Source organism: Talpa occidentalis, unplaced genomic scaffold, assembly GCF_014898055.3.
Source record: "Talpa occidentalis isolate TD23 unplaced genomic scaffold, MPIMG_talOcc4v2.1 talOcc4.13, whole genome shotgun sequence".
In the NCBI taxonomy this organism is placed as follows: domain Eukaryota; kingdom Metazoa; phylum Chordata; class Mammalia; order Eulipotyphla; family Talpidae; genus Talpa; species Talpa occidentalis.
In genome coordinates this window covers 79,079,846-79,095,670 of record NW_023601322.1, presented here as the reverse complement: position 1 = coordinate 79,095,670, position 15,825 = coordinate 79,079,846, and the positions used below count along the sequence as shown (strand labels likewise).

Genomic DNA, 15,825 nt, shown 5'->3' with positions numbered 1-15,825 from the left:
TTTCAATTCTTCTCTTTAAACTTCCTGTTTGTAGAAAATAAGAGTCAACTCATTTATACTAACTACCTGCCTCCTTCCCTTCCGACTCCCAGTTTTAAATAGGCATATCTCTTTCTGCTTCCTACTTTCATGCATTTGTCTCTATAAGTCACACATCTACCTTCATCTTCTGTGAAATCCACTTGATGTCACACTTTTTAGGATAAGAAATAACCTCAGCCCTTCTTGCACCCTTTTACCTCATACTTTTTCGTTGAGAGGTTAAGAATATCTTTTCCTTTTTTTTTAAGAATTATTTATTTATGCATGCAAGAGCTGGGGTATAGGCCACAGATGTGGGGGGTGAGAGGATTCACCAGAGCCAGAGCGGGGAGCAGAACAGGCAGAGTGACCGAAATACACTGCTGAGGGGAGCAGCGGGCAAGTCAGGAGAGGTCTGCTATGCCATGTGGGTATCTCCCTGGCCGGGGATCGAACTCGTGCTGCAGAGGCTGAGGATTGCTTCATAGTGCGGTGCTTAACCCTTTGCGCCACCAGGGAGGCCCTGTTCTTTTCCTTTTTTAATGTATTTGGAACTCCTAATCATTTGAGATAGATGTACCCGGTATAAACACATCTATTTCCCTCTCACTTTTTCGCCCTTTCAAATTTCTGTACCTTTGTGCTCTCTTCCCACCCTGTGGTGAAATACCTAGGTCTCATCAAAAAGGTGAGAGAGGATCCTGGTGTCAGGGTGGGGTGGTGCCTTTCAGGCGGGGGGCACAGACAGTGCACAGATTTTCTCAGGGAGCAAGGAGTTGGCTACAGTAGAGCCCAGGAAGGGGGTCAGAGATCCTGGGGTGCACAGGCTGGTGATGGCAGGCCTTCTTGGTATTAAGGGTCTGAACTCTGTGGAAACTGAGAAGTGGAGGCAGAGTTCCTTTTCCATAACGCTGTGGTCTGACTGAAGGGGGCTGACCTCTTTCTCTCTCAAGATATTAATTAGACCGTTTGGAGGTTTGGTTTTTCTTGTTCGTTGGAGTTGTCTTCTGTTCTGTGAAATCCGTTTCCTAAGGATTTTTCTTGTGTGTTTATCTTGGGTGTTAGACTTAAGATTTGTTCCAAAGGTCTGACACTCCTTTGTTAATAGTTCAGATTTAAGATTGAGGGACAGGGGAATGAGAGACCAGAATAGTTCTCTCAGCATCTTTGGGAGAATAGGGATCAGGAGTTGACACTGGACCTAGAATCTACCTTCCTCAACATGAAAGCATGAGAAAGGATTTCCTTGTGACTGAACCCCACAATAGGTACCTGGGTGTTCTGCACTTCTGTGCTCGTTTGCTGACAGCCCCTCTGATAGTTTTTCCCTCATGGGTTAAGGGCCTGGCTGCCTTCCATTTGGATCTGAGGTTTGGGGCTGGGGGAAATCACAGATTTCTCCAAAGTGCATACATATCTCATGTTTTCATCACCTCATACATCGGTCTCTGACAGCGGACCTGCTCCTCCTCCACGGACGTCCATCTTCTGAACTACTGCTTCCTCTCCTGCAGGAAATCATGGTTCTCTTGATGGTCGGCCCATTCCAGTGGCAGGATTATTACTTCTTCTTTTACAAGCACTCACTTTAGCAAGTCTCAGGAAAGACAGGCACACGTTTCTGCTGCTGTTCTCCACCCTGAACTGGAAGATTTCATTAAAGGTTTTGCTGAAACCAAAGAATACCATGTTTTTGATAATTTTTTAATCTATCTGCTATAAGCCTAGCAAAGAAAAAATAATTTTTTAATGTCATGCTGACCTCTAATATGCTCTGAACATTTCTAAATGTTTCCATTATTTATTTAAAAAGTCAGTTCTTTTGGCTTTGGCGATGGCACTTTAAGTAAGAATTGTCTTCCTGAAATGTTCTGGTCAACAGCCCGTTAGAAAAATTGGCAAGCTGTATATATACACAGTTAATTCACAAACCAGAAAATTTAAAAACTCTTAAATAATGAAAATAAATTCAGTCTTACTCATAAGAAGAAAAATTTAATGTAAAACAATAATAATAGGATTTTATTAGTCTCTAGGCCACAGTCCTCTACTGGGCACTTTGAATTTTTGCTTCACACTTCGGTAGTGAGAATGTGTGAATTCTGTTGTATTTTGTGGGTTTGGGTGTCAGACCAAATGAGGGCGGTTTGTCAATGTCTGTTAATCTTTCAAAAATCCTGTAGCTTTTGATACAATAGCTCCAGTCCAGGAAATTATCCTGTGGATACAAGAAGTGTACCAGGACCTTCATTGCAACATTGTTTGTATTTGTGTTAGACTGAAGTTTCCCCAGATGCCTTTCAATAAGGAAATGGTTAAATTCTAATTCATCCCTAACAGTGGAGCTCTGTGCAGCATTAGAATGAGGAAGCTCTGTGTGCGCTGACAGGGAAGGACACCCAGACACACCAAGCTTTGAAAAGTTACCTTTAAAAATCCAGGTGTACAATAGCATGCTATGTTTCTGCTGCACACACACACGCACGCACGCACGAACCTCTCTTATGTGCACACAGACTGTCCCTGGAAGGACGCGCAGGGACTGGCATGGTCGGTGCATCTCTGGGGAGAAACGGAGCCACCATGAAACAGGGTTTTTAATTTTTCCATTTAAACTTGTACACCGTGCTCCTATCTAACTATTCAGAAATGAGGATGTAGATAGAGAAATAAAATGGAAATTTCCCGAAGATTTACTGCCTCGTAACTACATGAGAGGCTGTTCTTCCTGACTTAGAAAACTCGAGTTTGAGAGAGCCTGACTTTATTCAGGCTGCGGCATCTTGGTCTCATCCCAACTTCCGTACCCCTTTCCTTGGGTCACTGTGACGCCTCCACTTGTGGGCTACTGCCCGGCAGGCCCCACAGCCCTCCTCTGTCCCTGGAGCCCAACTCTTGGCTTCCCCAGTACAGCCCTTGCCTCCCAGCCTTGGGGCCAGTCGGCAGGCCGGGGGCCAGCAGCACAAGGTGAGGCCAGGCCAGAAAGTCCAGGTGAAGCCTCATAGCCAGTCCAGAGTTTCCACAGGGCTGTTGACCGCCTGCCCTTCGCACCATCCAGCATTTATCCTAAGGCCACTCTTCAAGTTACTTCTAAACCTGTGTTGCTTAAGAAAGTTTTAGAAGATGACATGGACTTTTTGAAGTGATAGAGGGTGGAAAATGGCCATCACCCCCCCTTTCGTAAGGGAGTTGGTGATATTTTTATGCCTTCGTTTAGACGAACTTAAAACAATCGGGTACACTCCGACTCAGGGCTTTCTCACTGACCAGAAGGTGACCCAGCTTTCTGGACTGATCCAGGGCAGGGCACTTGTTTTCATTTACCTGAGACACAGTTCATTCCTTCACCCGAGATGCCTTTTAATCATCCTGCCCACAAACTACTTACCTTGACCTGCTACTGTTGGTGTCTGAGGACAGCACATCCTCAGCAGCAGGAACAGGGGGCCCGGGAGACCGGTGTGGGGAGAGAGGAGAGCTGACTTTTCCTGAAGCTCATTCTCTCCAGGATGGATGATAGTTGCTCCACGGAAGAATTCCAATTCTGCAAACTTGCGAAATCCGAATCCTGTCCTGACCAGGCTGTTGAGGACTGGGAGTTGACAAATATTGGACTGGTGATAGGGATTGACCAACCTGTTTTTTATTTATAGATTGTGCAACAGTGTGTGGCAGTGTCTTATTGAAACCAGTACTTCCAGGCTGGTTAAACAAATGCTGTCCCCAGTAGGTGAAGCCAGGCTTAGTTGGCATCAGTCAGGCTCCCTGTCTTGCTGTTCTAAAATCCCCGCTAAAATGTGCTCAGGGCCTGTAACTGAGGCTTAAATTTGTGGTGGGGATGGAAGAAGAAATAACCCGCCAAAGTGAAGTGAAGGTCGATCCCGGGTTCCCAGTGTCCACTGCTGCGTGTGTGGCTACTTCAACTGTCCCCGACCTACCTGTCTCGCCCAGGCCGCTCCAAGCGTCCTACCTTCCAGCCAGGGACCCGGCCAGTAGCCATACGTTGAAAGAGAATTGCTTTTCCTTTATTTGTGTTTCTACTTTTAGTTGACTCTCAGACAGTGTCCTTGAAAGTGCCTTGTCTTCTTGAGTTTTTTAAAAAAAACAGATTTCCTTATTTTCATGATTTAAATGAGACCTGAGACTTGCTTTTTCATCTACCTGGAACCAGGAGCTCAGCTTCAGTCACAGCAACTTCAAAGTTCCCGAGAGGCCTTGAGAAAGGCTTCTCCTCCTCCTCCCACTCTGCTCCTTCAAACACGGGCCAGTCTCTGCCGTTGGGGTGGTGCGTCGTTTCTGTGGGCGCCTGGCAAGACCTCTGAGGTGGGGGCGCTCGCGGGAAGAAGCTCTCCTGTGGCAGAAATTAACTTGCCTGAGTTTCGCCGCATCTTTAAGTCAGCAGACACCTAAAGTGGACTGGTCCATAGATAAATTTCACTTCCTCTCTGAGACACTTCAGAAGTAATCTCACACCTGTCAACACGCAAATGGCAGCTGTGAACAAAATGCTGAGCTGAGTGCTTTGCAAAAACCAAAGTCGAAGTCCCCAGCTTTAAAGGGACTCAGGCTAGTAGTTGGTTGGATAAGTAAGACATTTGGACGAAGAAACGAAGAAACGTCATTCACTGATGAGGAGCCTAGCGTAAAGCCGGCAGAGCCAATGGAAGGCTTGGTGGAGCCTGTTCCCTAGGGAGTGCCTTCAAGGCGGAGGTAGTGCTGGAGGCCAGGTGCGAGTTGAAGGAAAAGTGAGATGGAGACTGTCAAGAAAGAAGCCATTTAACTTGTCTGTCAAAGACAGTGCTAAGGTTGGCGGGGAGAGAGAGACCTGAACTATCATCTTTTTGGTGCTCCAGCCAGGGGCCCAAAACAGGACCACCAAGTATGGGTACGCGCTCAGGGCCCGCCTGCACAAGCCTGCTTGGCCAGGAAGGGACACCGGGCGAGGAGGGGCTGAAATCCAGCCGAACTTTGCTTCTCTTGGACCTTGGTGCCGGCCTGGTCATGCTCAGAGCCAAGGGCAGCCTATCCCTGCCCGCCGTGTTTGTCTGTCTGGAGGGCTCCATCGAGACAGAGGGGCACCTTTTGCGCTCAAACAGGAGCAGCAAGTCCAGAGTTGTGCTCAGGGACAGCCAGGGCACTGCCTCTACATTTTAATCTGACCCTCCATAAAATCCAGTAAATGTGTGAATGAATTTGAAGCATTATTGAGGTTTCATAAACACTTGAGTGGATTTTGCTGGATGCTTTTGAGAAATGGGATTATGTGTGTCTTGGAGGGGAGAGGCAGAAAGTTCTGAAATTCTTTGAATGCATAAATTGAACTTGATGTTAAATTTAAAATCCTATCTTTTAAGCCAAAGCGGTATTTCTTGATAATGATTCAAGACCTCCCATATACCCTTGCACACAATGGGGTTCACTTATGGACTGAGATCTTTTAAGCACTGAGGGTGCTTTCAGTACTTTCAGAAGAGCTGAAGACGTGGAAAGTTGGGCCTCTGTCCTCAGATGTTACCTGCTTAGGAAAAGGGAATGCCAGCTACAGAATGAGAGCAGTGACCATTCATAGGGACTATTAACTGGATGACTGGTCAGATGTGCTTGGTCTTGATTTTGACCCTCCAATAGGACTCCGTGTCTGGGCTGGAATTTTCATATGCTGCGAAAAGTGTTAAGCAAGCACAGCGCTTAGGCTAACCAATAATGCTTCCTGTCTACGAGGTCATTTGCAGGTGAAGATACCAAGTGGGTGGTAAGCCAGGCTTAAAAATAGCTAACCTGTCATAGCAATGCTCTCTTAACATGTCTTCCTCTGTGCTCGGCGACCATGGGCTTCTCAGAAGTAAGTTTTCAGTTCTTTGCTGTCCGGCTGGCACCAAAGAAAGTCTCAGCCATGTACATAACACCGTACGTTCTGTGCCACCACCTGCCTTCCCTCCTCTTTTCTCCACGGCAAATGGTTTGCTCTGTTCGTGAGACTGAGGGAGTTCAGTTCTGAGTCCCCCACATCGCTGACCGCCATTCATTTGTGGTTCGGTGTGCCAACCCCTCTCGACTTACTGTCCCCTCTCCTCCCTCTTTTACCAAGGTCTGATCTAGTTTTCCCAGAGCCCCGTGATCACATTATAGACCAGCACTATCCAAGGCCCTTTGTGAATATCACAAGAAGATTCTGGCCCCAACAAAGGCCTTACAGATGGACAGACCTGAGTTTGAATCCCAACTTAGACTTTATTGGTTCAGGGAACTTGGGCAAGATACTCAACATCTGGGAGCCTGAGATTCCTCCTCTATAAAATAGGGGTAATCATTCCCACCCAGCCTGGGTGGATGTAGATGAGAGACTATAAAGTGGTTAAAATAACAACACCCAATGTGGAGCCTGTGTAACTACAACAAAAGTTGATCAGTGATATAGGAGACTGGCAAACAAAGGGCCTGGGGTTTCCCAGCAGGAAGGCTCACACCTGCAGTGGGCCTCACGTGACTGGGTATGTGTGAGCGTGTGTGGAGTGAGTGTGCGCGGAGGCCCTCCCACAGCCTGCAGGTGATCAGCTGCCCCAGCACAGCAGAGCAGGGCCCACGCAGGACACAGAGCTGGGAGCCAGCCAGTCCCCACAAAGTCTGACGTTTACCTGAACATAAAACTGGACATCTACCTGATGAAGCAAGCATGACCTGCAGCTGCTTTCCTTGAGGCACCAGTGAAAGAGGTTAGAGTAGAGATTTGAAACAGCCACAGCTGTCAAAGTTCACTCCAGAAGATCAGTCCACTCTGCAGAGAGTGAGGTCCCTGCAGCGTTTATCCACCCGCCCCTTCTGGATGTCTAAGGTGAAGCGTCTTTGTTTCTTCTCCAGCTCAGAGGCTGAGAATGGTGTGGAGGAGAAGAAGAAGGTCTGCAAGTCGCCACCACCCCAGTCCCCAACGCTGTCCAGTGAGGCCGAGTCCCCGGACCAAAGGAGAATCATTTCCCTACGGTGAGTTCTCTCGTCACATCTCTTTTTCGGCTGGATTGGAAGAGGGGTTGCCGGGAGGAGCTGGGGTTTCTAGTTTTATGGTGGTTAAGAGTGAGGACCTAGAGAGGCAAATAACGCCTCTGAGAAAAAGTGGGTCCTTTTCCCTGACATTCAAGCCCTGGTGGTCACCTTCATCTCCAGCTCTTCCAGCACCCTCTTTTGCTCCCTCCAGTCCCAGCCTTCTACAAAGTGTCTACTCATAAAGCACTGATTTTGCTGACTGATAAGGCCCACTTTCCCACAGAGATTTTAAAGCACCTGGATAGGCTGGCCAGGTTGCCCATGAGGTCCTCTGAGCCCGGAGTGTCTGCTCAGCCCCTGGTGGGGCACCCTGCTCTCTCTCTCCTGGTAGCCACGAAAACAGGTGGAGGGAAACCCCGTCTGGGCTCCCCAGGGCAGCATGTACCCCTAGTTTCTGGGGCTGGGAGCCAGGATGCATTTGGTTGTGGAGGCTGTGAGGTGGCTGGAACGGTGGTCCCCATCGCAAACAGAAGTTACAGGCTTCTTTCCAGGGAGAAGGAAAATGTAGGTTTGCTTTTTAGCTCCTCAAAGAGAATGGTTAACCCGATGATCCATTTCAGGTAAATGTGGCGGTCTGTCTGCACCGCACGGTCGAGCGGTCGCTCTCCTCCCGGGGAGACCTGCTTCCCCCTCTGGCCCGCGGCCCCTGCTGCGTGATGACTAACAGCTCCTGCTTCCCCTTCCTGGCTACCCAGCTCCTATCTCCCCTCTAAATCTAGCCTTCATTCAGAACCAAGCCTCCCTCTTCGCCTAGATCTTTCTTTTCTAGCACTCTCGAGTATCTCTGCAGCTTTTCACCGGCCTGTTTTGACGCATCTCACATTTACCCTGTTTTTTTCCCTGTAGCTGTTTCCTGTTAGAGCACCCTGCTTCATTTGCCGCCGGAGCCCCTCCGCAAAGGCACAAAGCATGTTGTTTCTTGTGTCGTGGCCTATAGTGGCTCGCCGCAGCAGGCACTTGAAAAACACCGTTGGTTTCACTCCAACTTTCCCCAGGCTACAGATGAGAATAATACATTCATCTTCAGGGCACGCACCTTAAACTTGGGGGGCGTGTAATCTACATGCTGTGAACAGCCCTTGCTGTATGTAATGCTCTGCTCTCGCTGTCTGGGAGTTCTTCATTTTTGAATGAGGAGCCCCGTATTTTCATTTTGTACCAGGCTTCTGGTACCACAAGTCACCTGTAGGAAGTGGGAATAATGTGGTCAGGAGGCCAAAAAAGAAATCAATACTATGTAAATCAGCACCTTCCTCTCCCCAGAGACCAGGGCTGTGCAGACAGGGCCCTTTACTGCTGTTCCTCTTGGAATGACCAAGGTACAGCTGCCCTGCTTGTCACTGGCTCCCAGTCCATGGTACTTCAAAGATTCAATTATTTCCTTGGTGACTCCATTAATATTTATTCATTTGAAGCAGTAGAGGTGATAGACTCAAATTAGTGGATAGTATAAATAATAGGTAACTTCATATTTTTTTTTAAAGATTTATTTATTTATACAAGCACTGGGTACAGTCAGAAACGCGGGAGGATGAGAGAATTCACCAGAGCCAGAGTGGGGAACAGAACAGGCAGACCAACGAAATACACTGCTGAGGGGAGCAGCGGGCACAGCAGGAGAGGTCTTTCGCGCCATGTGGGACCCTTGCCTGCTGCCGGGGATCGAACCAGCACTGCAGAGGCTGCGGACAGCTTCGCAGCCCAGCGCTTAACTGCTGCGCCCCCAGGGGAGGCCCAACTTCATATTTTTTAAAACGATTTTCAAAGGGTTTACTCATAATTTGGAAGGGGCGGGAGTGAGCCCTGGAAGCCTAAAGGAATTTGTATCTGTGAATATGTTTGATGGCTGGTCTGTGCCTTGAATTGCTGAGAGACTTTCATGTGTGGTTTGAGCATCATGGACTCAAACTGGCAGGACTGAAAGGGCCTGGGACAACACAGAGTGTGTGTCTCCCCAGCTGAGAAACCAAAGCCTAAAGTCTGTCTGATTCCACCATTTCTGTCCCTTAGTGACACTTGTGTACCACCCAAATTACTTGATTCCTCAATCCACTTTGAACCAATTTTTTTAATAAAAATTCATTTATGTATGCATACATGAACTGAGGTACAGGCCAGAAGTACATAGGTGAGAGGATTCACCAGAGACAGAGCGGGGAACAGAACAGGCAGACTGACTGAAATGCACTGCTGAGGGGAGCAGCGGGTCAGACAAGAGAGGTCTGCCATGACATGTGGGTAGCTCCCTGGCCAGGGGTTGAACTTGTGCTGTGGTGGCTGCCTACAGCCTCATAGTGTTGCGACTTAACCCCTTGTGCCACCAGGGAGGCCCCCAAATTTTGTTTTTAACTCAGCCTCATCCTAAGAAATCATATTTTGGAATACAAGCTTCGTATGCCATTTTCCCCCAATAAATCAACATGATTGTATCATAAAATTCACTCATATATACTTCTAAAAATCGCACATGCCTTCCACTTTGAAGTGACTGTATGTAGGGTTGAAGATAAGTGCAATCTCGCATGTCTACTCCAATGGGGAGTCAGGACTGGAATCACCTTAGAATCCTGGAACTCTGAGCGCTCCCCTTTAGAGAACAAAGGAGAACTTGACTTCCAAATATGTACTTTTCTTTGTCCTGATATCACTTCTACAATTTTCCCAATCTAGAATGTTCTGCCTCTCTCTTCTGCATACCCAGTTCCTGCTCACCCTCTTATGCCCGGTGTAATAAACCCACATTGTCTTGTTCGTCTCTTCTTCTCTTACCTCCTGTTAGGCTGGTTGTCTCTGTACCACCTCCTGTTCCAGTAATCTTTATTGTTTAGCTGCTAAATCATTTACTGCCTTTTAAAAAAGATGTTTCGTGTGTGCACGAGCTCCTTGAGGATAAAGAGTCTTGTGTACCTGAAGGCATGTAACACAAAGGTGCACTCTATTAACACTTGTAAAATATTAATGCAATTCTGAAACAAAATATTCTTTGATTGAACTATAGCTGCAATTTTGTTGAAAACTTGCCTCTAGTATTATCTTTATACTGATTAAAATACTTTTGAGATGATATAATTACTTTCACAACTTGGTGGTTACTTCTCCCTACTATAAATTACAATTTCTGCAGTTTGCTCACACAGCCTGCTGAAATCATTCCACCCTTCTACAGCACATGCTATGTAAATGCCCGTGGAGTATTATGAGTGATTATTGAAGTCTAGAAGAGCGAGACTACATCAGGTTTTCTTGCGAGATGGCTTAATATTCAAGATTTATTATAATAAAGTGAGTGAGTAGCATGAAAAATTCTTCTTACAGAGTCCCTGGATTTTCTTTCCTCAGGTCAAAATCCAGTTGTGATGGTGCCTGTTCACCAAATGATAAGAGTGACTGTAAAACAGAAAGCAAAAGTGATTCTAAGACTGAAAGGAAAAAATCTTCGTCTTCCAGCCAGGTAATTTGGGACTGCGGTATGTGCTGGCCCAGCAGGCATCAAAGTCAATGGAAAATAAGAACCCCAGTGTGCAGCTGCCTCCCGGTCAGTACTGCCTCCGGGGTAGGTTAGAATGGAGAAGAAAGGACAGGCTCCGGTTGCTTGGGACAATTTTGTCATCATTATTGTAACTCACAACTGATCTTCTACCATATACTGAGGGGTAGTGAGCCCTACCTGAGAAGGGTCAAGAGTAGGGTTGTGTGTTTTTCTAAGAAATAGCTGATGTGACATCCTGTAGGAAATGAAAGAACCGGTGTGAATAGAACGCCCTGCGGCTGCACACGGGGCAGGAATACCTGTGAACAGGGACGTGATTCTCCTCCAGAGGTAATTTTAGTAACAAGGACCAGTTCTGTGTCAGAGTGTGACATAATTACTGGAGCCAACAGTTTGGGGATTTTTTTTTTTTTTTGGATAATTTACCTCTAAATATTTGAATGTTTGATTCCTCATAAGTAGAACAAAACCTTTTGGCACACGCAAGCACTTTAACTAAATAGTAAATATGCAAAAGTATTCTTAATGTAAAATCCATTGTCTAGTTTCTGTAATTACCCCAGATGTCACGGTCCTTTGTAAAGTCTTTTTGTTTTTCCCTCTCTAGAATCAGTCAAGGACCATGAATTGTATCTGTCATGTTGCTTTTAATTTAGATCAGCCCCACTATCTTTTTTGTATTATGCTCACATTCTTGAAGATTCCATGATCCAGAATATTTTTAATCAAGTGTGACCATTTTTAGACATTAAACCCAAAAGCTCAGTAATCCCCCATAGGTCATTTAGCTTTAATGAAGGTCGCTTTCTGGATGCAAAATGTACCCCTAGAGAGCAATGTGAGGTGATGTACTTTATTGGAGGTGCTTATCTATAAAATCACTAACTTTTGGGGGACATCTGCCATCCATCTACATGACCTGTCTGAAGCTCTCCTTTACAGCAGAAATAGGGCCAGTCAAGCGCCTACTTGTGCTATCTTTCTGCTCTGCTCATAAGATCCTTGCATCAAGGGACCAGGAAAATGAATAACTATAAGAAAGTGAAAATCAAAATCAACAAACAACTATGAACCAAAGACTCTCTATGGGGGATAGGGGGTGGGAGGGGAGGGATTGGGGTCAAAATAAGGGGGTTGCAATTGTATGGGGAATATAAAAATAAAATTTATTATTAAAAAAAAAAAAAAGCTCCCTGTAAGGCAGAATGGTCTCATGGAAGGAGAATCCACATCTACCTCTCGGTAGCTGCGTGGTGCCAGTGAGGCCACTCATATCCCTGAGGCGCTGCCTGAACCCTTGGAATGGGGACAGCAGCACCCTGGTCATTGAGGGGGTGGTTTTTGTGAAAATATTTTACAAACAGTAAACAATTGCTGTCTGTACGTGGTTGTTATCACAGTTGTGGAAACAGATATTTTGAAAATGGAATGATCTGCAGCATAAGAAACTCCTGGGCCTTCCACTGCCCTGAGAGTTAAGAGCTTTGTAGGAACTCCATGTCCTGACAGTCATCTCCCTCTGACAGTGGCTCAGGACACGCCTTCAGGGTAATTACAGTGATAGCCATGCACACACTTACAGGCCTGTACTTGTGGGTGATGTATAGACGCACACCTGTATGTATAAGCATACATATATATATGTGCTGAAAAGTGTGAAAAGTGAAATTTTAGTTAAACTGTATATTACTGTGATAGTTATAATAGCAATAAAATGAAAAATATGGTTAATTAGGAAATCACTACATAAATTATGTTACAAATTGTTACTTTAATATAATGGAATAGACTACATTTGTTAAAATATCTTTGTGGGGAATTATTTTATTGATGGGGGAATTTACCTTTGATATGTCAGACTTTAAAAAGTAGGGTGCTATCATCTCATTTCTATTTAAAACACATTAAATTAGAGACTGGAAACATAAACAATAATAGTGATAGTGATAAAAGCAGGCGGTAGGTCTTTTAAATGAGGCCTTACAGCATCATTTAAACAGCTGCTATTTTTGATCTCTGGCTCACAAGGGAAAACTGAGGCCCCAAAAGTTTTAAGTAACTAGGCCGTGATCACAAACCCAAGAGGTTCCGCCAAGACTTACATGCAGGCTTATCTGCCCTCTTCTGAGTGTCATTTGTATCTTGAGCGCCCTGGGATCCACCACTTTCCTCAAATTGCATGTCATTGACTCTCGGGGACATCCTCGCCCAGTCACCTCAGCAGAAAGCTCACCACCAGCTGCGTGGTGACGACAGACGTCTGTCCAAGCAGCTAGTCCAGAATCTGTTTGGAAAGCAAGACCTGGGTGCCCTGCCTTCCACTCTCTGCCACGGAAGGGTGGTGTTGGATTCTGTAAGATCAGAGAAGGGATTCCAGAAGATGCTCTAATAAGGGTGAGGGAGGGAGAAACTGCCAGGCAGTCTGAATCGGAGCTGAGGTGTATGCTGCATCTCAGAAGTGGGAGCAGTGACGCCTGTTTCTGTTCTCATTGCAGTACAAGGCAAACATGCAGTTTCACAAGTTGTTTGTTACGGTCCCAACTGATGAACAGCTGAGACAAAGTAAGTTCTGACCTGCTGGACTTTTGAAGTTACATTTTTGAAAAGGTGTTGATGGATTTGGGGAGGGAGAAGCGGGTGCAGTCTGGGGACTGAATCACCCAAATGGGTAGATTTTTCTTTAAATTCAAAATGGTTCCATAATTGTTTATTTTCAGTTTCAAACAATAAAAAGGCAGCATTTCAAGTTGGGAAAAAAAAAATTAAAAAAAGAACTCAACTAGACCCAGGCAATATATAGTTAATCCAAAGGAAATTCTGCACACATGTAACCTTATTTGCTTGTTGGGAACTGTGTGCAGCACATTGTGCTAAAAATATGGGCCAGCTAACACTTTGCGCCATTTACTGAAAATAAACATGTAGAAATTAAGCAACAAGTTAAATACAGTAATGCATAACTCAACAAGTGTTCGGCATGGAGCAATTAAGCAGATAACTGAATAATTTAAGGAGATGCACATGAGCTCTCTTCATTCATAATTCTTGGCAATCTACTTAAGTAGATTTCTAAAAGTCAGGATGTAACCAACAGGCCTGCCAGCTTCATTTCGGTTTCCCGGTCCCTGGGAAGACAAGAGAGGAGAAGGGGAAATTGCATCTCTCCTTGTGACAGGGTATCATTCGGATCATTCCAGAATGGTATCCTCGCCTTCCACATTCACTGCAGAAATGCACTGTGCTTGGAGTGTCCTGAGATTAACGGGCCTGGAGCAAGAAAGGCAACTAGAAAGACACTAAAAAGTGAACAGAGATCAAAGTGGACAGACACATTGGCCCCTTCACTGTGCAGGGTGTGATGATCGCACCCAAATGTCATATATGAACATGCCAGCTAAGCTCCTGCTCTGCCCCACTGTGTGTGATCAAGGGATCAGTGTCTCATCCTGCCCCCTTCCATGCAAAAATGTGAAGACAAGCTACTAGATTCTGCCATGACCTCTAGATAGCGAGGTATGGGTGGTGCGCTCTTCCCACTGAGACACCATCTATTTCAAAAGGAGTCATTGGTGACAATCTAGGAAAGGGGTCAGGAGCCTGACATCACCCAGGATAACATGTCCCCCTAAAGAGAAGAGATCTTTGAAATACTATTTTTGAGTTCTCATTTGCAGTGATAGACTTGCCTTGGCATTTTGATTTTTTTTTAAAGATTTATTTATATAAGATTTATTTATACAAGATTTATATTTATTTAGGCCAGAGGCGTGGGAGGGTAAGAGAACTCACCAGAGACAGAGCAGGGAACAGAACAGGCAGACGGATGAAATACACTGCTGAGGGGAGCAGCGGGCAAGACAGGAGAGGTCTGCTCACCATATGAGCTGCTCCAAGGCCGGCAGGGATCGAACCGTCACTGCAGAGGCTGTGGACAGCTTCACAGGGCTGCGCTCAACCGCCTGCGCCACCAGGGAGGCCCTGCATTTTGATTTTTATACTAAGGTTGTTAAGACTTAAAAAAAAAATAAGTCTTGTGGCTTTATTCCACTGATACTGAGGTGATAATTTTTTTGAACATATGACCCTATTATCTCTGCCCATCTGTCACCAACATACGTACAGAATTTTTTTTAAATGGAAAATCTAACCGATGGTATACCTGTATATTTGTCCCCCAGGTTTTACCTGTGCTCTACAGAAAGAAATATTATATCAAGGAAAACTCTTTGTATCAGAAAACTGGATTTGTTTTTATTCCAAGGTCTTTGGGAAAGATATTAAGGTTGGTATAATTTTCTTTAAAATCGCTAACTCTTACTTTATTACATATTGTGAATATTGATTAAGTGTAACAGTATTTATAAATATTGTCTTTATTAAATCTTTACACCAACTTTCCTTTATTGTAGTTGCAAAAATTACAGGTTCTCAGTGGCTCAGGATAGAAATAACTTCTCTTTTTCCCTTAACACCAAAGTCATTTACTTTCTTATACAACTCTCTCTCCCACAACCTTACCCTAAATGAATCCTTTTTATCTAGCTGTTATCATCCTGTTCTCAAAGATATTTAATATGGAGGGTGCACAGTAAGTTTTCACAAATATGTACATTAAACTCAAAATAATTGTTTCAAGAAATATCCATTTTTATACTGTATTTATACCAGTTATCATTGGATACATCTAGGAAAACAAACCTATGGATAAGCTACTTACTAGAATTCTTTGTACCATCACCAGCACAAAATGAGCAGGAACTGGCACATTTCAAGTCTACCCTTGGACAGTCTCATACCACAATCCCCAGGGCACACTGATGGACATCTTTCTTACTCATTAAGTACATGAGTGGGCGGGAAGCAGAGGCCTGAGCTATTAAGGAGAATTGCCTGAAGGAATTGGCAGTTTTCCTAAGTCACCATTTCTTTTTCTTTTTTTTTTTTTAAGATTTATTTATTTATTTATTTATTTATACAAGCACTGGGTACAGTCAGAAGTGCAGGAGGGTGAGAGAATTCACCAGAGCCAGAGCAGGGAGCAGAGCAGGCAGAAGGACCGAAGTACACTGCTGAGGGGAGCAGCGGGTGGCAGGAGAGGTCTGCGCGCCACGTGGGACCCTCCTCCAGTGGCTGGGGAGCAGCTGGGGATCGAACCGGCGCTGCAGAGGCTGCGGGCAGCTTCGCAACCCAGCGCTCAACCGCTGCGCCACCAGGGTGGCCCCTAAGTCACCATTTCTAAAAGGAGGTTCTTGGGACTGTGGCATAAGAAGGGAAGT

General features: G+C 45.3%; 1 protein-coding gene across 1 annotated transcript in view; it reads left to right on the top strand.

The window, feature by feature from the left end:
* GRAMD2B (GRAM domain containing 2B) overlaps positions 1-15,825 on the top strand; it is a 66,411-nt gene that overhangs the window by 28,540 nt on the left and 22,046 nt on the right. The window contains exons 2-5 of the mRNA XM_037509436.2: positions 6,880-6,999; positions 10,399-10,510; positions 13,045-13,111; positions 14,728-14,831. Coding sequence (XP_037365333.1) covers positions 6,880-6,999; positions 10,399-10,510; positions 13,045-13,111; positions 14,728-14,831 — 403 coding nt within the window. The remainder of the gene's footprint in view (positions 1-6,879; positions 7,000-10,398; positions 10,511-13,044; positions 13,112-14,727; positions 14,832-15,825) is intronic.